The 21,819-nt window shown below is 44.9% G+C and overlaps 1 protein-coding gene across 1 annotated transcript in view; it reads right to left on the bottom strand.

Annotated features, from left to right (window-relative positions):
* pbx4 (pre-B-cell leukemia transcription factor 4) overlaps nt 1-21,669 on the bottom strand; it is a 31,453-nt gene extending 9,784 nt beyond the window's left edge. The window contains exons 1-2 of the mRNA XM_056287869.1: nt 20,923-21,669; nt 16,354-16,427 (exon numbers count right to left, since the gene is read on the bottom strand). Coding sequence (XP_056143844.1) covers nt 16,354-16,427; nt 20,923-21,107 — 259 coding nt within the window. The 5' untranslated portion in view covers nt 21,108-21,669. The remainder of the gene's footprint in view (nt 1-16,353; nt 16,428-20,922) is intronic.
* Nucleotides 21,670-21,819: the final 150 nt, after the last annotated feature.

Here is a 21,819-nt window from a genome sequence, read left to right on the forward strand (position 1 = left end):
AGCTCTCTGCAAGGTTTGGGATTGGTTGTGTGTAGTTGTGTGTTTTATATATATTATCTTTGTTCCTATGGGTATGCAGTCACACTGCCCACATCTGTGGACAAGCTAGGACAGCAGATCCAGGGGTGGGTGGCTGGCGATGCATTTAGTTGTCACACGTATACCGAAGATGGTCAGTATAACTGACCCAGAGTCACAAGGGCAACTAAATCTCACATGGCCCCCCCACTCCTCTTACCCCCACTCCTCATTATGATTTATGACCCCCCCCCCAGCTGTAGCTTAATTCCCCTACATTCCACTAATTACTCTAATTAAGCTGTGATTACCCACAACTGCACTCAGTCAGTGTGGCAGCCCAGTGGCATCATGATAGCGGGCAGATGAGTTAAGGTACTGTATAAATAAGGACCACATGACATCGACAAGGGCACATGGGTCAGAAATCTTCCACTCACAAGACAACCAACCATATACCAAAATATATTTAGAGACCTAAATGTCCGGGTGGGGGAAGTTGGCCGTTTTACCAAAAAAGAAAATAAATTTCAACCTGTGATTTACTAAAATGAGCAAATTAGGTTAAATGAGAAAGATGCCAAGCCGCTTTACTGCACAAAACCTGAAACATCGAATTCTGTAAATCATATTTAAAGCTGACAGGGAGCTGCTTCAGAGGCCCAGATATTGCATCCACAGCTCTTGGAGAATAAAAAAAAAAACAAAAAAAAAACCCCAACACCATTATGCACATGTTTCCACCCTGGCTGGACTGTGTAACACCAAGAGATGAAGCGAGCAACTCGTACTATGAAATATTCAGGGTATCCAGCTGGGCTTCCATCGCATACATAATCCTTCTCATTTCTGCACAGCGGATATGGAAAAGCAGCCCTGCACAGACACAATACAGGATATATGGAGTGGTGCAGGTGAGGGTGAACAACCTAACCAGCAGTGTAGCGCTGTACATTAACTGTAACATCGTCCACACGTAGGGACAGATAAGCCTTAAACGGAGCCAGTATATCATTGCTCAGCTCACAGCACATGCTTTATCCTTGTCTGTCTTTTCTCTCTCTAGCATCCCCTTTTTCACTCTACCCCCCCCCACAATCCCCTCCCCTTCTCCCTTTCCGTGCACCCCCACCCGCCCACCCAACCACCCACCCACCCACCCACCACCAGTGCCACCCCACCCCCCACCCCCACCTCTCCCTCTGTTCTCCATTTCAGTCGAGTTCTCCATGTGAGCTGCAATCCCTCATGCTGTCAGCCCCCCCCTCCTCTCCCTCTCTCTGTAGACAGACAGGATTAGCATTTTAATTGCATCAGCTCCCTTGGGTATTCTCAGCCTTTCACTGGGAGAGAGAGAGGAGAGAGAGAGAGAGAGAGAGAGAGAGAGAGAGAGAGAGAGGAGAGAGAGAGAGAGAGAGAAAAAGAGAGAGAGAGGGGAGAGAGAGGAGAGAGAGAGAGAGAGAGAGAGAGAGAGAGAGAGAGAGAGAGAGAGAGAGAGAGAGAGAGAGAGAGAGGGAGAGAGAGAGAGAAAGAGAGAGAGAGAGAGAGAGGGTGAAAAAAAGGAAAAAAGGTAAGGAGGGAGAGGGAGGGTAGAAGGAGAACCAAGGAGAATTGAAAAAAAAAGTCACAGGAGAAGATATGTGTGTGTATATGTGTGAAAAAGAGAAAGAGAGAGCGAGGCTATGGAAATATACAGAATTCAAAGGACAGAAGTGCCAGAGCGAGGGAGCGGGAGAGAAAAGAAAGGACTGTAAACACATCAGCTTTTCCTTTCATTATAGGCAGAGGATTCAGATAAAGGGAAAGGGTCCGAGAGAGACGGTTTTCACAATGGAAATATGCTGCATAAATATGCAAATAAACCCTGCAAAACCTCAGCACCAACAAATCTGCAGTGCTAAAAAATGTGGAACATAAACCTCTGTATTTACTGGACTTAAATTCATAGCTGGATATAAACTAGGGGGTCAGGTTGACACCATCGTAGGCAGTGTAAATGAGAGCTTCGATTCAAAAAAGAAAAAAAACACACCACTAATGTTTAAAACATGGAACAAAACTTCCCTCTCCCCTAAATAAAAACAGCCGTCAGAAAATAGGAACCCGGTTCCTGAGCCAGGAGGAGCGGAGGATAAGCTCCTGGACCTACAGGTTGAATGAGGTTGCCCAGCTCAATGGGGCAAAGCATCTGCAACACAAACCACCAAAAGACAGCAGGTGAAGTAGAGGTTCGACTGTGTTTCCAAACCCCACTGGGCCCCGAGCTGTGAAAAACTCTGATCAGGTTGGCCCGAACAGACACGCTACATCCAGTTGTCTGCACAAGGCCAGGCCGTGGCCCACAAAGTTCACCTCCATTTTGTCAGTTATTCATAATTCTATAATGGGAACAACTGCATCTGCTCCATGCACATGTGCTGAGCTTCTGCGAGTGGGCCAGTCGATCCAGATAGCAATCTCAAAAAAAAAAATCATGGTTTAATACAAAAAGCAGCTGCACTCTAGTTATTTGTGTAACAGTGTTTGTATTGCACCCTGGCAATACTGATTGTTGGAAAAAAACAATGAGCTCAAACACATACAAGGTGGCCTTATGCTGGTTTTGAGGTAATGGAATCTGGTTCATTTGGCCAAATTAATTTATGAACTTGTGCGTTTGTACTGTGAATTCAACATTTAAGCGAAACACTAAATTCTACAACACGTGTGTTTTATTGTAGAGTACGGTTAATTCAGTAAATCCCATCCATATGCCCAATCCTTATTTAAACAGCTCAAACTTATCGGTGGGTGTTTGGCTAGGTCACCAAAACCCTTTTGCACACGACCGCTGTCCACAAACAAACACACACACACACACACACACACACACACACACACACACACACACACACACACACACACACACACACACACGGGAGTGGTAAAGCTTTCAGAGCGAGTGTGTTCTGATTAAGGTGTGAATTGGAGAACTCACACCTTGGGCAAACACAACACTTCAATCCAAAAGATCATTAATCAACCCGTAATTAACTGGAGAGACAGACTTGAACGCCAGAGCTTTAGTGCCCCCCCCCACACACACACAAACACACACATTTGATCACACACACACACACAAAATGACAGAGCTGCTGGCAGGTAAAAGGGATCATTGCATATTACAACAGACTCACAACAACACTGTCAACACGTGTTGTGTCAGCAGCACATCCCTGCCAAACACAAGTCAGGAGTCCGGTACTGGTAGATTTCTGGCGTTGCATTAAAAATCGGTACTCAGTCAGGTTCAAACTAAGGACGTTGGTGTTTGAAGACCACCTGAGTCCCTCCACAAGGACTTTTTATCTAGGTCCAAGACACGAACCCTGGGAGACATCCTGGTGATTGTGTATGTGTTGTGTGAAACAAAATGTGAAAGGAAGAAAATGTTTTATTTTACCTTCAAAGTTAAGTGAAGCAAAAACAAAACTTGGGTGAGAACAATACAAAGTGATGACCAACTACCACCATGAATAAACCAATCCACTGGATTACCATGACTGTCATGTCCTAACTGCTCAAGCTCATCTCATTTTTACACAAGACTCAACTTGCTAAATCAGAAGGAGGTAAAACGTAAGGACGAAAGAGCTATGTATATCAAATCAATAACGGGGGGTCTATGAACTACAAATCAAAATAAAAACTAAGATAACTTGTTTTCTTAGGGCTATGTGAGTTTGAGCGACCTAGGATTTTTTTCCAACACAAAGTTTTGTGTGGCAGAAACTTTGCTGTTGAGTCAGTCATCACGTAGCTGAGAGAAGAGCCGGAGACACGCTGGAGGCCTGCACAAGACATGGCCATGTGCAAGAAGGATACACATACGAATATAAAAAGAAAAAAAGGTACGTCCTTTTATATAGTAATCCATCTTGTCTTTAGCCATTGCGACTTCTTCAGAGCGCCCTTGTGTTTAAAGAGTAACTCAACACCAGACCATTTTAGTCAGTCTGTCGACATCTACAGGTTAAAAACCATTGTAAAGGTTAAAAACATGCCAGGCTGGTCTTGGTACTCTGTGATGTTAGCATAGCAGGATAAACACAGCTGCAGATAATAACATTAATAATGGCTCTGTTGGATGTAGGCGTACCAAAGAACCAGCACTGACAGCCCTGTTGACTATTTTTTGTGCTGGCTGTCTGTCTACGCTGATAGTCGTGCTGCTACACCTAAATCAAACAGAGCCATTATTAATGTTATTAGCTGCAGCTGTGTTTATCCTGCTATGCCAACATCACAGAGTACCAACTGTATTTTTACATGGTTTTTAACCTGTAGATGTCAATAAACTCACTAAAATTGTACTTTTTATTTAATCTTTAATCTTAAAAAGTTTCAGCCCTATTAACCTTGACAAGGATTTTTTTAATTTTATTTTGTAAGCCGGACAGTAACCTAATTTAGAAAAGAACTTAAAAGAATGTTAATGTAAATGTACAACTACTTACCACAGCTAAGTACAAGCCAGCAATCATCAGTTAACCAGATACCCCCCCCCCTTTATCTCCCAAATCGTACTTGGCTAATTACCCCACTCTTCCGAGCCGTCCCGGTCGCTGCCCTACCCCCTCTGCTGATCTGGGGAGGGCTGCAGACTACCACATGCCTCCTCCGATACATGTAGAGTCGCCAGCCGCTTTTCACCTGACAGTGAGGCGTTTCGCCAGGGGGACGTAGCGTGTGGGAGGATTACGCTATTCCTCCCAGTTCCCCCTCCTCCCCAAACAGGCGCCCCGACCGACCAGAGGAGGCGCTAGTGCAGTGACAAGGACACATACCCGTGTCTGGCTTCCCACTCGCAGACATGGCCAATTATGTCTGTAGGGACGCCTGACCAAGCCGGAGGTAACATGGGGATTTGAACCGGCGATCCCCGTGTTGGTAGTCAATGGAATAGACCGCTACGCCACCCGGACGCCCATTGACCAGAGAGTTTAACTACAAGATTTTACACTTTGAAAAAATAATTCTACAGGGATGAAATAGTTTAAAGCCAAAAGCAAAGAAAATGAAAACGAAGTATCGATATTAACCATGTGCCAGATCTGTCAAGACAGCCGAGTGGACAGTTTATAAATGCCTGGCGTAACGGCTGTTGACCTACGATTGGTGGACATAACAATAAAGCCACCGGAGGATACTTAATCTGAAAGCTCTCTGAATGACACCGGAGAAGAGTTGCCACGTTAGGGGGAATATCATGGATAGTTGAACGCTTGCGGCTGAATATGTCACGTAACACCCCAAACGCACTACACCAGGAAGATGCTAATGAAAATGGAAGCAGGAAGTGTCACAGGAGGAAGAGGAGGCTGAGGAAGAAGAACAAAACTGGAGCCTTGTTACATCACCGTTAGTATCTTCCCCCAGTCAACTCTCATCAGGCCAGCTGCCTCCTGTGCTCGTTAGCACTGACTCTTAAGGAGCTCCTAAAGACTTTGTGAAAAATGAACGCTCGTTTGAGAGGTCGTTAATTTGCACTGTTATGCAAATTAGGTGGCAATTAAGCAATAGATCAGAAGAGCGGTGCCCATTTATAACAAGTGAACAAGCATTATGACACAGTCAGATGGTGCCAGAGAGGGAGAGCTGAGGCTATATGGTTAGACTTCACAGGTCCAGTGTTAACATCTACAAGAGAAATACTATGTTCCAGTGCAATGTAATGGCAGTGGGGGCAAGGGGCTGTTCTTAATTGTCTTAGCAATACATACTTTCTACATTAAAAAGACGGGAAACACTGTCAAGTTCAACAACACCATACTCGCCTTATCTCATCTTCCCTAGATTGTGCAGGTGACAGGGAAGTGTATGTTGTATGTGTGCTCACACCTTTGCGTGAGACAGACAGCTTATTCAAGATTAGCAACAGCCCTAACACGTCAATTCGAGTGTCATCCATCGAGACGCCCTCCCTGACCGAGAGCTCCAAAGGGCTTAAAGAGAGACCGGGGTCTCCTTATGTCTTCGATAACACACAAAACACACACCTAATCCTGGAACGGCTGGTGTTTGCCTCTCTCCCTCACCGACGCCACCAGTTCTGATGTCTCCATCTCCTCCCCGCATTTATGACATGGTGTGAAGTGCACAAACATACTGTCTGGGACTGCGGTGTGCACCACTACAGAGGGGTGGAAGGCTCCCATCAATTGTAATTAATCCTTAATTAGTCAGGATTAAGAGTTGGGCTCCTACACTCTCCCACCCCACTGCCACCAAGAAGCTAACGCAATCCAGCTGAGACCGCATTTACATATCTTTAATTAAAGAGATGCTGGCTTCCTTTTAAAAGCAAGCCTCAAAGCAGCGTGAAAGACAGAGGCATGGTGGGAGGGAGGAAAAATGAGACGAAGAGGAAGGAGGACATCCACAGCCCTGATGCTGAGTCCGGAATAGTGCTGATGGGTCACTCAATAGTTCCCCAATTCCTGGTTGCAAGTGGCGTGAATGTTTGCAGCTAGCACAAGGCATAAAATCAACATGACATATCAATGCAACACCTGGGATGAATGCTTGCCTTCTGTTAAAGACGATAATTGATGATGCTGAATGTTGTTTTTCCCTCGGAGAATAATTCAATTGCTGCTCTCTATGAACTGTGGGTACCATCATGTTGAGGTGCTCTCAAACTAAAAACAATTCTATGTGGTTCTTTTCCCACCATCTTAATACCCACACAGGACAGCCGTTTCCCTCTTCAATATACAGAGGCCCAATTCCTACAGGAATAATACCACATGGGGAAACCAGCCAGCCCACACACCATTAGGCCTTAACAGAGGGTCGGGGAGCTTCTGCCCAGTTTGAAGACTTGTGCTGGGGGGTGGGGGTGTGTCTGTCAGGGCCAGGGGTCTGTGTGATATTAGCCGTCTGCCAATCTGGCTGGGGGAATGGACACCGAGTAATTACTGCTGCTCTTACTGCCTCATCAATCTCCCTCTATCACTCTTTCCCCCCCCCCATACACACACACATACACACACCACTCCACCCCCACCTCCTATCTTTTTTTCATTCTCTTCTGCAATGGAGCAAAGGCGAAAAACAGAATGAGTGGCAGGGTACCACAAACCACAACAGTGATGCCTGTGAAACCAAAGAAACAATTCAGCTCCACTGCATTAAAAAGGAGTGAAAATGGAAAAAGGATGCAAGAATCTGAATGACATAAAACACCTGGGATGTGGCCAAGTAATCGGAGCTATGTATATGTTATAGCTATGTAACTGACTGAACAGGGATGGGCTGCTTTATCACAGCCTGGGCCCAAGGGATGCTTGCTTGCTTGCTGGTTGTCCATTGTATCCGATGAGGACCATCTTCTCCTATTTGTGAGTCCTTTGGTGGTTGAACAGTCCAATCCTGGATGCACAGTTGCGGTTGCAGACCAGACATGTAAAAGTGGTGCTTGGCGGGGACAGGGGTAGCTTTGCGGCCATGCCTCTTTGCACGCTTTGCTACACGGTGTTGTGTATGCTGGTTTTCCATATACTTCACTCCCTGTGAGACGTGAGAGCGCCAGATGGTGCGGCAAGGGGCAAATTCCTCCAAAGAAGAGGGGTTGATCTGGCATCTTTTCAGTGTGGTCTTCATTTGGTCTTTGAACCACTTCTTCTGCCCACCAGCAGTGCACTGACCAAGGTGTAGTTGGCCGTAGAGGACTTTGCATGGGAGCCATTGGCTGGGCATGCGAATGACCTGCCCAAGCCACCTGAGTTGATGGTGGTTTAGGGTAGACTCCACGCTGCAACTGTCTGCCCATTCCAACACTTGTGTATGGCACTCTGTCCTCCCAAGTAATGCCGAGGATCCTCTGGAGACATCTCACAAGGAAGGCCTCCAGGCTTCTGAGATGGTGGCTGTACATGGTCCATGCCTCACATCTATAGAGTAGTGTGGAGATGCACATTGCTCTGTAAACAAGCACTTTAGTGTGGAGATTGAGGTTGCTGTTCTGGAAAACCTTTCTCCTTAGATGACCAAAAGACGTTGAGGCTTGTTTGAGGCGGTGCTGGATCTCATCATCCATTGTGCAGGTATCAGACTGTATGCTTCCCAGATATTTGAAGGCAGGAACAGTGGCATGCTGTTGCCCTTCTGCTCTGAAGGTTGTTGGTGGCTTGGGAGGCTGGCACTCATCTGACAGATTAACTCTGTCTTTTGGATGTTGATGATCAATCCCATTCTCCTGTATGCAGTTACAACTGATAGAGTCTTTTTTAGGGCTTCTGGTATGTGGGCTACCAGGGCACAATCGTCAGCATACTGTAGCTCAGTGATGTTCTCAGACATTGGCTTGGTGGTTGCCCGAAACCTCCTGATGTTGAATATATTACCATCAAGCCTGAAGTTAATGGTGACTCCAGCCTGCTTCTCCATCCTCCTTCATAACATTCTTGTAACAGAGACTAAGGAGATATTGAACAGGACTGGGGCTAGCACACAGCCTTGTCTGACTCCAGTCTGCACACCAAAGGGCTCGGAACTGTGGTTCTCCACTACCACTCGGGCCATCATTCCTGAGTGAAACTGTCTAAGGATGGTGAAAAACTTGGGTGGACATCCAAATTTCTTCAGGACTTGCAACAGCAGAGCCCGGTTAACGGTATCAAACGTCTTTGAGAGGTCTACGAATGTATAAATCCTTGTGCTGTTCCCGGCATTTCTCCTGGAGCTGGCATATGACAAAGATCATGTCAACTGTCCCTCTATCCTTTCGGAAGCCGCAATGTGACTCTGGTATGACCCGTTCGGCTATTGTGAGTATTAGCCTGCGGAGCATGATCTTGGCTAGGACCTTTCCAGCAATGGCCAGTAGTGAAATATCCCTACTGTTGGAGCACATGGATTTGTCTCCTTTGTTTTTATAAATGGTCACAATGTTGGCATCTTTCCACTGTTGGGGGCCACACTCGCAACTCCACACCTCAAGGATGTAGAGATACAGTGTTCTCGTACAGAGGTAGCCTCCTTCCTTGAGGATTTCAGCTGGAATGTTATCAGGTCCAGGGGTTTTGTTATTTTTCAGGGTCTTGACTGCATGCAGGATTTCTTTGAAAGTTGGTGGTAGGTCTAGGTCTTGCAAGGTAGGCTGTTCAGGGAGCTCTGCCAGTACAGTTGAGTCCACTTGGATGGGTTGGTTGAGCAGGGTGTTAAAATGCTCAGCCCACTGCTCCACTAACAAGGCCTGGTCCTTGATGAGAGTTGTCCCATCAGCAGACCTAACGGGTGCCAGTGAGCAGTATCTGGGGCCATAGCTGGTCTTAGCTGCATCATAGAAACCATGCATGTCGTTCCTGTCTCCATGAGCCTGGATTTCATTGGCTTTCAAAATCCACTACTCCTTTTGCAGATTCCGCAGGGTTGCTTGGGCCTCAGAGCGGAGGTTTTGCCATTGTTTCTTGAGAGGTTGGGATAGTGGGTTGCTGAGAGCAGCTCTGTGTGCCTTATGCATGTTGTCCAGGAGGGTGGAGATCTTTCCAGCATTGTCATCAAACCAGTCCTGATGTGTTTTGGTTTTGAAGCCAATGGATTGGGTTGCGTAGTCAAAGAGGGTGGTGATCAGAGAAGTCCACTTCTCATCCAACCCAGACTCTGAGTTGATCAGCTGTTCAACGTCAACTAACTTGTTGGCTAGAGAACGATGGAAGGTGTTTCTGGTGTCACTGTTGGGAGAGTCTGGTGCAGTGGAGTGGTTTCTTCTTCGGCTTAGATTGGCGTCTCAATGGTCAGACATGCACTCTGACTTTTGTCAGGATCATGCAGTGGTCTGTCCAGCAGTCTGCTCCTCGCATAGCTCTAAGGAGCACGTCTTTAAGATCAGCCTGATTCATGACAGCATAATCAAGCAAGCACCAGTTTTTGGATCTGAGATGCATCCAGGATGCCTTGTATTTATTCATCTGTTGGAAAATGGTGTTTGTGATGGTGAGGTTATGTTCTGAGCACAGAATAAGAAATCTTACGCCACTGGAGTTGACTTTTCCAATGCCATGGACACCAATCACTCCATTCTAATTTTGCATGTTCCTCCCAACTTGTGCATTAAAATCACCAAGCAAAATGACTTTATAACTCCTTGGGATGTTGATGAGTATACCATCGAGTGCCTGGTAGAAGTGATCTTTCGCTTCATCATGGTAAAGTTGGAGTGTAGGCACTTATCAAGGTGATGTATCTGCATTTTGCGAGGGGTATGCAGAGAGTCATCAGCCGTTCACTAATGCCCACTGGTGTTGCTTCGAGTTTGGGTAAGAGACTGTTCTTGATTGCAAATCCAACTCCGTGAATGTGTTGACCTCCAAGCACTCTTCAAGGAGCCTGGTCTCACTGAGTGCCACCCCAGTCACACAATAGCGCTTCAGCTCACTGGCAAGAAGTGCTGTTCTGTGTTGAGGTCTGTCTGTACCATGGCTGACATCCAGGAGTGTCCTTGTGTTCCACGCTGCAATTCTTAATGGTATAGTGTGTGTTTTTCGACTGCGTAGTGGAATGACCCGGCAGGTGCAGTTTTCTGCCCAGGAACAGTGTTGAGTGGGCAATGTTTGGGCCACCTTTTCTAGGCTGTTCCCCAAATGGGATGACCACTGCGGTCCCTAAATAGGGCTGCTCAGACGCACAGCGGTCTGCTGGAAACAGCTGCTACTCAATCGCAGCTGCTAACGACCACTGCCTCTTTGCCGCTGGCGTGCAGAGTTCCAGCTAAGAGTTCCCAGCTTGTTCAGACCTGCTCCCGTCACTGGATACTCCATCGCCGCCAGAATTTGGGAGGTCAGGGACTCAGGTAGCAGAAGATACCTGCACAGAGATGGTTTTTAAAGTGGCATTGGGGGTGCACTTCTCCGAATGCCACTGACTTGATTGTAGAGGAGATGGTTCTGATGGCAAGGGGGAGTCCTAGACGACTGGCACCTCCCCACAACTGCAGGAGGCTGCCGGAAATCCAGTTTTTCGGGAACCACCTCAAAGCGTGCCACCACAGCTTGCTTTTCTATTGGGGTAAGCTCCCTTAGTCATATGTCTTCCCAGACTCACGCACAAGGCTGCAGGGCAGTGGTTGATAGGTGCCAGGGCATGTCCACCAGGGTGGGCCTGCACATCATATCTTTAGGGCCCACTGGTGCTCCAAGATCCCCTGCCAAGTTAGCCTGGGGCCGCAAGACCCCAGTTACAATGTGTGGCTGCGGGGAGGCCTGGCAGGAGTCTTGGTGAAGGAGAAGCTATGTACTGGCAAGGGAAGGCTTACACGCTAGGATGCTTCCCTATTTGCCACAAGGGCTAGCCAATGGCAGCAACCTGAAAAGCAGGAGGGTTGCAAGCAGGTTGGAAGAACACATCCACCTTCCCTCCAACTACACGCTGCTGCACTAGATGCATCACAACACCCTGTGGGCGGCCACACTGCCTGCCACACTGGTTTATGTTTATTTTATAGATACATAATTAAATAAATAACTTAAAACTAAAAAGAAAAGCTTTCTTTACTCACAGGTTAACAAGCACTACACTCTTTCCATTTTACATTTTCAGTTAAAGAGACTGTTCAGGTTCCCAGACACTCATAAAATCTCACGGCTTGGTTCCAAATTAAGCTCTTTGAAATTGAATAGGTCTAGTAATTAGACAGCTTTAAAATGCATGAGATTCATAGGACTTTAGGTCCTGCAGTGTATGTATCCTGGAGTGGGGAAGACAGTTAAGTCAACACTGAATGTGTTTACATGCAAACTGATCATAAACCACTAAAGGCAATACTTGGAAACAGTCATGTAAACAGCTTTATCAGGCTAACATTACTTGGGTGAAGTCAAAATCAGAGTAAGCATACCCTGAGTAGGGTCCCCCAGAGTTTTGCTCAATATTTTGATTTATTAGCATGTAAATGGCACAATCGGTTTATGATTGACATGCAAAAGGCTGGGTCCACACAGCATTGCAAACTTATCAATTACAGTCACTATAAAACAGGGCACAGTCAGCGATTCCAACAGTAAACAAGTGGAATTTTTTTAAAACTTTTATCTGAAATAAGAAAATAGAAAATACATGAGGAGAGGCAAGGACTTCCCTTGATAGTTTTCATAATAAGAAAATAAGTCATAAGCTTGAACAATGACTAAAGAATAAAGATTGTGGCGAGACTCTGATTAACCAAAATCCCCCTAAATGTGTCATTGTGTTGCTTAAAAACATTAGCGTCTAATCAATGCACCTCTCTCATTTGTCTTTTCCATTCTTCACTTGCGATAAAAGTTGATGAAGTCTTCCACTTGTTTACCGTCAGAATCGCAGATGCCAACATGACACATGGTGAATGCAATTTATTACAATATGGATAGCAATGGTTTACTGCCTGCCCCTTGGCAAGCTGGCTAAAAGTTAACTTGTCAGACAGAATGGCAATTACAAATGCTTGTTACTGCGTTCTGCAATAACCAGTAATTAAAAAAGATTTAAAAACAAAAAAACAAAAACAACGACAGGCAGAGAAAAATGATGATGGCTTGCCTGAGGATTTTCATTGCCATGATCGAGCAGTGTCAACAAGTACTGGAAGAGGTGACGTAACATAGACCAATTAGCACATAACAAAGCAATGCATACCTGGGTTTTAGAGAAATTTGACTATTTTAAACCATGTAAACCCTTTTAACTGAAAGATTGCCTTTTACAGCTTACTTCCAGTTAACTGGTTACCATGTAAATGTCCTCATTTTGATGCTATGTGAGCCCTGCTTCTTGACAACATTTGCGTGCCCATCCATGAAGTTGGCTTTTGCTGAGGAATCCATGGCCTCTAAAATAAACTGTTAAAAATGGCAATGGAATCTGTAGGGAATTTGACTATGAGGAGTTTGTCCTAACTGTGTGAAAACAAATGGTGGCCATGTGTTAGAATTTAACCAATGCTTGTTATTTTTACCACTACAATAACACTAATCAAATTATGCACTGAGAGACATTTGGTTTCTGAAATTGAATTGACATTCATTGTGAAAGTGCAGCTAATAACCCATAATCATGTGTTTGGTTAAGGGTGAGTGTAGTGAAAGGGGAACATCAATGAATAGTAACTATAGGATGCTAACCCGATGCCCAAGGACAGTTCATCCTGCAATAGATGAGCCTTCACTGCTATTGTCCATAAATGAAATATGAGAGATCAGTTCACCACAGTGTCCTATTCCTAGATACTATGTTTAAGAACGTCGCTTGGAAAGGATGAAAAATACAATAAGGGTATATTTACTGATCTGACAATACAACACATTAAAGTGTTTTTGGATATATGTTTTTGGATATATGTCTGTGAATATAAGTGTGAATATAAGTTTGAATCCCAGCCAACCATACCTAGTGCATGTTGAAAATCAACAAATTAACATGGAGCTCCCAGATTAGTCACAAGTCTCTTGGTTTTAAACTTGTGTTCAAAACACCAGCTGGGGAAAAAAAAAACTAAGGGAAGAAATATGGAATCAAGCAAAAAAAAATTGATTCCACAAAGTATTGACAAGAACTGTCATAATAAATAATAGGGTGTGTTTGATGTTACATATCTCACTCTATCCTACTGCCATTTGGAAAACTGCCAAAAAAATTAAACAAATGTTTCTGTCGATATTTGATAAAGAGGAACTTGTGCTGGACAACGGGACAGAGAGAATGATGGATTCATCATAGTAACTTGTCGAGCATAGCAGCCATGTAGGAAAAGTAAAAGGAGAAACACCTAAAAACAAACTCAGACAAACTAAACACTTCTGAGAAGAACCGCAGTGGCTTTTCAGAGATTTTGGCATAAGCTGTCCCGTTGCACCAGGAGCTATTTTTACAGCTAATACCCATGAGAACGAACGAGGGAACAGAACTGAGTCAGAGCGAAGCCATTGTCTCATCAACTTTGATCATTTTCCCCGACTCTCTCCAAAGTGCCGTTTCTTCTTCTTCTTTTTTCAGAGGCGAATCTTTGACAAAGAATTAACAAAACTCAAGATCCACACAGATGAAGGTCACGTTTAATGTGAGCGCTTGAGACAACAGAGGCACGGTGGGGGCGGGGGGTGCGGTGGGGGGTGGGGGGAGAGGATACTGGCATTTGCGCAGAACATTTCTTTTACAATGAAAACAATCTAACCAACTGCAGCACTCTGAGGAATTCACCTCCCCTCCCCCACTCTCCACCTCTCCCCTCCTCCTCCTCCTCCAGCACCATTACATTACCATATCAAAGCCCCGAGTTCAGAGCAAGTCTTCTCTTTCAAGAATGGGAGCACGGCAAAACGGAGGGAGGGGGGGTAAAGGGACAAGACCGAAGCAGCAGGAGTAGACCCAAGACCGAGTTTGCCTTTTATCCCTGTTGTTGAGTGAGGGAGTGTGTGTGTGTGTGTGTGTGTGTGTGTGTGTGTGTGTGTGTGTGTGTGTGTGTGTGTGTGTGTGTGTGTGTGTATGTGCCTGCAAAGTGAATGTCTGTTAGTGGGAGGGAGAAAAAAAAACCCAGACTGCAGAAAATCTGTTGAGATACCAGAGGACTACTGATGATGTGGGCCTTCCACAAACAGCACCGGAGAAGTTAATTCACATTCCAGTGGTACGTAATAGAGCCTGCAGGGGGTCTGGTGGAAGTGGCTGAGAAATGCCAGAACAGATACAAGGTGCGGTTTGGACTACGCTGCACCGCAGGCCAGCGCTGGCAAAGCCGAAAGATCTCTGCGTACCAACTTCATGTTGGATGGCATATTCAACTCTAAACTGAGAAACAACATGTCCACTCTCCGTGATGATAAAATACATCTACTTCCACAACTTCGGTGTTTCGCTACAACCCCGCTGGGCATGTACTCACAGAGGCGTCCTCAGTTTGCTGGGGGACTAAATGTGAAAATCAAAGTGAATGGCATTAGGGTAAATAAGACCACTGGTTGCCTGGGAAACAGGATACCCTGCCCCACTCACTCAAGCCTACCCTTTACTTTCCTCCAATCACAGGAGAGCAATAATACATTATTGACAGAGGGCCACAACAGGCAGCAGTGCAGCAGTTTCAAATCGTATTTGAACTGGAGAGATTTGCTGTGGGGATTCACACGGAACCAGACAGAGACAAAGACCTTAAAGATGGTGAAAGAGACGGTCAGAGGGAGAGAGAGAAAAAAAAGAGGGAGAGGCAACTCAAAAGCCCGCTTCATTCACAATACCATAACCATCAATCTGCCATCAACTCCTGCCCTCCTCCTCTGAACCATACTAGAGATCTGTCAGCTGGCTGACTGGAATAGCTAACAAGACGGGAGTAAGAAGCTAGTTTACTCCGTTACGTCTAAGGTGCACATTCAAGTTAATGATAATTTATCAGACCCTGTGTAAATAACAACCGAGCAGGAATCCAGACTAGTTGGACGTTCCTCTGCTTGTAGTGTATGGCAACTGGCCCATGCTATAGTGAAGACCTTAAACAACACAGGGAAAAACACGGTCACTGTACTCAACGAACTGAAAAGCTTACAAAAGAAGCAGTAACAAATCAAGATTTTTCCATCTGCACTTGCTGTCAACTAGCTGTTTACAAATTTGCCACAACCCAGCTACACTTTTTGATGATCCTTTTTGGTTCTTTGTTTCCTCGTGTACAGCGGTATGCAAAGCATGAGCTTATATCTAACTCTATCTCTTGCCTGTCACTGTGACGCCGACGTCTGTCTAAAAAGGTTTGAGGTTAATTGTGAATTAGTAACTTATGCCAAATTCAATTAACCAATTCTGCGATGGAATCCACCCTGATTGTAAAACTGTGATAGCCCACCCGGCCCCGTGCAGAGTATTTCATTGTGATCAGCTGATTATTACATATCCAAATGGAAAACAAAATATGTAATTTTGGAACAACTGTGTGACCACAGAGTTGTCATACTGTGATAAAAAGTCATGTTTTTAACTCGACTCAATTTTCCAAAAAAAGGGGACAAATCCTGTAAGATTCGTTTCAACAGTCGGTGTGATTACTGGACAGAGGCCAAACGTGGATGTCTATTTGCTGGGCCAAAAGTATGAATGGGAATGGATACGCTCTGTCCCAATTCTATATTTCTTTTCACCCCTGGAGCCAAATCAGTGCTACAACCAATAGGATCAATATATGATCAATAGTACTCCATGAGGAAAAGATTGTACTGGCGCTAGGAAAATGATAGGATCCAAGGATACAATAAAGTGACATCTATGGGTGAGGAAAGAACCTTTTTACAGACTTCAAAAATGCAGAGAAAACGAGTGGAGTCGACTCACCAGTCTTCTCTTTGATCTCACAGAGAACACTGAAGAGGGCTGGCTTCATTCTGTGACAGTTCAGGGCGTGTTTCCTGTAAGGGAATGAGAGGAAAACAGGAAGAGAGAAAGAGAGAAAGAAGGAGAGAAAAGGCAGGGTTAGGATAAACAGACCTCCATATCAAGTCATGCCATGTCCACCCTCGTAAAGCAGGTAGATGAATTAGCTGATTAAAACCTGGCTGGTTGCTCGGCTATGGATTTATGGATGCAGGATTTTCAGGAGTACTGCAAAACAGCATGACAGTACCATACCATTTAAAGACATTTTTCAATGGCCAGACACCTTTGTCAGTGCAAGGGCAATCCCAACATTTCAAAACAAGCACTGGTAATCTTGACACTCAAACACTTTGCATCGTAAGGTAAGAAATATGCAAAATGCAAGTTTTGATGCAATTTTCTACAGTAATTGTGTGCCTTATTCCACAATTATCACATAGTGATAACAGATTACATACATTTTAATTTTTTAAACACTATATAGAAATCAATTACCAAAAAAATAAGCAAAATAAACAGGATTAAGATATAATTTTGCCCTGCGATGGCCTGGTGGCCTGTCCAGGGTCTCCCGGCCTGCTGCCCAATGACTGCTGGGATAGGCTCCAGCATCCCCGCGACCCTGAGAGCAGGATAAGCGGTTCAAATAATGGATGGATGGAAGATATCATTTCACGATAAGCTGAAGTTTTCTTTATCAGTCTAAGAGGGCAAAAAATGTAACATCCACCCTTCAATATGGCGAAATTAGTAAACCTAATCCATGTATGTGCAAACATGTGTATGACGCAAACCCAAAATACACAACAGCTAGTCTACCTATCTTCAAATGAGTGCTACAAGACTACAGAGGCCTAAAGTGACCCTGACTGACATGCCAGTACAGTCAGTGTAATGAGTGCAACGTCAACTAAAGTGGGAGCAATACTCAACAAGAACAATGATATCACGGAGAGAGGAAGTACATTTGCCAAAGAACACATATGAATTTGTTTTTCCTTTACTCTGCATTTCCCTAATTTACATCCAGAAACCCACAACCAAACACGGAGCAGACCCATTACTCAAATATCTCTATTACTGGTTTCCAGCAACCAGTTGAAAGTGAACACAGGCAAGACATGAGCACATGTTCTACAATGATATTCAAGGCATACAACAGGCAAACCTAGAGCAGAAATCATAACCAGAAATCAAGGCAATTTTATTTCATCACAGAAAAAAGAAAATTAGTGATGTGCAACACATATTCTGAATTTATGTGTCAAAACAAGACTCGCACATGGCATGGCGTCTGTTTCTAATGACGATGAGAACAGACTTGGAAAAAGACAAAACAAAGAGAAAAATGGACGCTCACATCTTAAAATGGCATTTTGAAAACACATGATCAGAGACATGTTGAAATCAACCACAGATGAATATGATTAGGCTACAAATGACCTCAACACCAAGTCCAGTTGTGTGTGTCTACCTGCATATGTGATAACTAAGGCTGCACTTCCACCAATCTTTTTCATACAAATGTTGAAGTTGCAGACAAGAAAGGCTGAACGGAAATGCCAAAATATAGAAGAAAAAAATCCTAAATATTGCAAAACTTGTTTGCGGTGGAAGGGTTGACACGTTAATAAAGAAATAAAAAACAGATTGTTTCCTGAATTTCTCCACCGGCAGATCATCTAATTCTTGTCAACCCATGTGTTTTCCACTTAAATGTTTTTGATTATAACGTACCGTACATACGGAGATTGTTTTGCTTAAACCCAGCTAATGGAAATGTGGCATATTCACATTTGAATTTTTACAACTGTTTCCTCAAAGAAACTGCTTGCCATTTGGATGAAAACATGGCTTAATGAAAAAAATAGTACTTGATGAATATTAAGCCTATGCGCCGGAGAGGATATGGTGGCATTTCTGTGAAACATCAATCTCTCTTGGTAAGAACATGTTTCTGGAGTGTAAGTGTAATTGTGTCAACCTATGTATCAGTTAGACTTTCTTACTGCTGGAGTTGAGTTGGGGGGATGGGGGTTGCCCTTATGGAGGATATGAGCGGAGGGGTTGGGGGGGGTCATGCGGGTCCTGTACTGACCTGTGCTGGAAGTTGAGTGGCAGGCCACCCCCTGCCGTGCCCCCCCTTGATCCCCCTCCCTCTGTGGGGTCGTCTGAGCCACCCCAGCTCGCCGGCGACTCCTCGGGCCAGCATCTGAACATAGGGCGAGAGGATGAGGGCGGGGCAGTGTGCAGGTAGTGTACCCTGCAACACCAAGTCCTGTGTTGCCCGCGCCACTGCCCATCACAACATAGTGCCTGCCATCCTCCCGGACAACCCCCGCCCCCCATTCGTTTGTTATTATGACAAAAGGAGAAAATTGCTCTGTTTCAACGTTTGGTCTAAAAATGGCATTGATGAGGGTTGTATACATAATTCCAGCTGCTGCTGATGCTGTGAAAACCCATCAATAGACCTATTAGTACAGCTAGGCTACATGCAGTCCTAAGATTTCCCCATGTTTTTTGCTTGTACATTTTAAGAGCGCTGCATCAGCTGACAGTAAATGGCCTACGTTTATATCTCTCATCATTAAGCTCACCTTAACTGACCAAATATAGCCTACAGCGCAAACAAATAAAATCCACTAAAAACACTATCTGTGTCTGGGTTCCTTAACTACAGCTTCTTGCATTCTAAAGAATTAGACTAACAGTTAGATTAGCAGTCCCCACACATATGGCATGGGGGGAGATATGCTTCGAGTGGGACTTTTACCACAACACACATCAATACTGACCTACAGCACAGCAAGTCAATCCGCTGACAGCCCCTCCTTCATCTTTAGTCAGTATTTTAGTCACAATCAGTTTAAATCGACTTACGGACTACTTTAAATCTAATCTACATATACCTTATGCTAAAACTGCTTTTGTGAACCACAAAAAAAGTGTGAAAAGGGCCGGTCACAAAAAGCTTAATGCCCCAAACAGGCAAAAGGTAAACCAAATAATGACAGCAAAATTAACTCAGGTGAAAACTGGGAAATTAGATGGGCTACGAAAAGGGAATAAACAGATTAATTCTCTCAATATGACCAGTAGCTAGTAAGTCCCTCAACACTTGTTCTTAAAAAAAAAAAGAAGGTAATATCCCAGTCTTTATAAGCCGCCAGTATAACACCCCCCTCCCTCCACACACCCACCACCACCACCACCTCATTAATAGAAACTCGATTTGTGGACAGCTGCACTCGCGTACACATTATAGGAGAATTGATTGCACCCAGCACACAATGAAAAGGATGAACACCAGGGAGGGAGGGAGAGAGAGAGGAGTGAATTAATTAAGAGAACCAGGTGGTCAAATGTTGGGTGGAAAATCACTAGCTAATGACACATCACACTGTGGCCACGGTCTTGCAGTGGACGCCGTCTATTGTTGAAATACTAACGCTTCAACTTAAGGTGACCTTATGCTCCTTCGAGACACATGGCAAACGAATGTGGGTCATTCGCATATTGTCAAGCATACACTTGTAAATGTACTATATGCAAACATGCCTCTTGTGCAGCCACCAGGAGGGAAGAGGCATTATGAATGACTGCTTGTCATCACGTTCGGTGCATTTCTGCAAGGAGCGTTATCGACATGAGTACTCATTAGATAGGGAGGCGTTTAAGATTAACATCAGCCACCCAATTAGGATTTAAGCAGCATTTGACGACATGTAGACCTACTCGAAAAAATCCTATTTAGCATACAATTACATATCAAACCCTCCATAACAATACCACAGTACTCAATTTCGTTAACTTGTGTTCTTTTTTGTTGTAATGTTTCAATCTTAATTCGATAAGGTTGGTTTCTAATTAGGCAGGACCCAAAGTTGCAATAACAAGAGGTCTAGGGAAATATGTGTGATGTACCTACTGCATGCACGGTGCAATTACAAATCCATTACGAATAACGACCGATGTAGGCTAGGTGCAATTGTGAGAAGTCGCGCTTGTGATACGTGAAGCTATATATTGTCCCAGGTATTACTGCACAGCCTACATATTTCTAGACCCCCCCCCATGGGCTTTTGTTTGTAGAAATAAGACACGTTTTGTAAAGCCATCATTAGAGTGAATTAGGAGACAAGAGACCAGAACTTCCTCGGCTTAATTGAGCATTATACTGAGGGGTCTTCAATTAGGCCCTTCTTCACATTTGACCAGGTGGAAGTGAATGACACTTAGCTTTTAGGTGCGAACTTCCGCCTACTGTTGGACAATCACCCCCCCCCCCAAACCTCCCCATAATGCTTGATAACGGCACACTTTCCGTGCTCAAGTTTATTTTGGCGTTTTAAGCAAGGCATTGGCCTGTAGTACGTAAAACAACGTTAATACTGTCACTGTGCATCAAATGTGTTATTCGGAAACTTTTGCATGTAAAAACATCAAACGCAGATAAAATGCACTTCAGCAGAGATATTTCGTGCCGAGAACACTGGCATCACCCCCCGATCGAGGCTGTCTTACCTGGCCTGCGCTTCGTCCAGGCTCTCATCGGTGATGGCCATTATTTGCTGTAGGATATCCCCGATGTCTTGCTGAGGTTGACCGAGAGACTGTTGTTTTCTGACCGAGTCCGGATCGCCCACGTCGGCTTGCGATAGTCCACCGAGTCCGGGAAGCCCCGTCAACATCCTGGTCTGGTCATCCATACTTTCAAAGAAAACTCGCCGTTTTCCCTCGGTCGAAGAATAACGCACAAACGGCTAGCCAGAGAGCTAGCCAGCGAAGTGTTTTCCACCACGAATCATACAACACACGCTAACACACCCGATTGCGAAGCTAGCCCCGTTAGCGGCGGTTGGCACAGATTTGACAGTTGACCAAAAAAAAAAAATACACCCCAAAAAAAACCCCCCCAAAAAACGGCGTTCTACATTCGTGTGTTTTACTTGTTCTCAAGTCAACCAGAGCGGCCACGCTAACGTTAGCTCGCTAGCGAGTGTGGAAAAAAAAAGCTAGTAGCTTGTAGCCCAGCGAGAGAGCGAGAGGGAGAGAGCGAGCGAGCGAGCGAGAGCGAGACGAGTTTAGCCACACGCGCACAGTATGTGTGAGTGGACGGACAGCGCCTTGCACATTTTCAGAGGAAGGTAAATATAATTTGCGGGCACATGTGCGCCGATATTAACCACACAAAAAAAGGTGCAAGGCGCATCAGTCGCGAATAGCGGCGGACGTGCGGGCGCAAAGAGAGCTCACGGAGTGGCCAGCCGCAGTTAGAGGTTGCCTGTGAAAACAGACCATGGTTTGCCTTTGTTTTCCGCCAAGGGAGCGCATGTGTGTGCGTGCGTGTGTGGACTGCGCTGAGCTAGCGACGTGCACAGCTCATACCAGACTACCAGGGCGCGCAAATCCTTACGTGCG

The sequence above is a fragment of the Lampris incognitus genome, chromosome 10 (genome assembly GCF_029633865.1).
Source record: "Lampris incognitus isolate fLamInc1 chromosome 10, fLamInc1.hap2, whole genome shotgun sequence".
In the NCBI taxonomy this organism is placed as follows: Eukaryota; Metazoa; Chordata; class Actinopteri; order Lampriformes; family Lampridae; genus Lampris; species Lampris incognitus.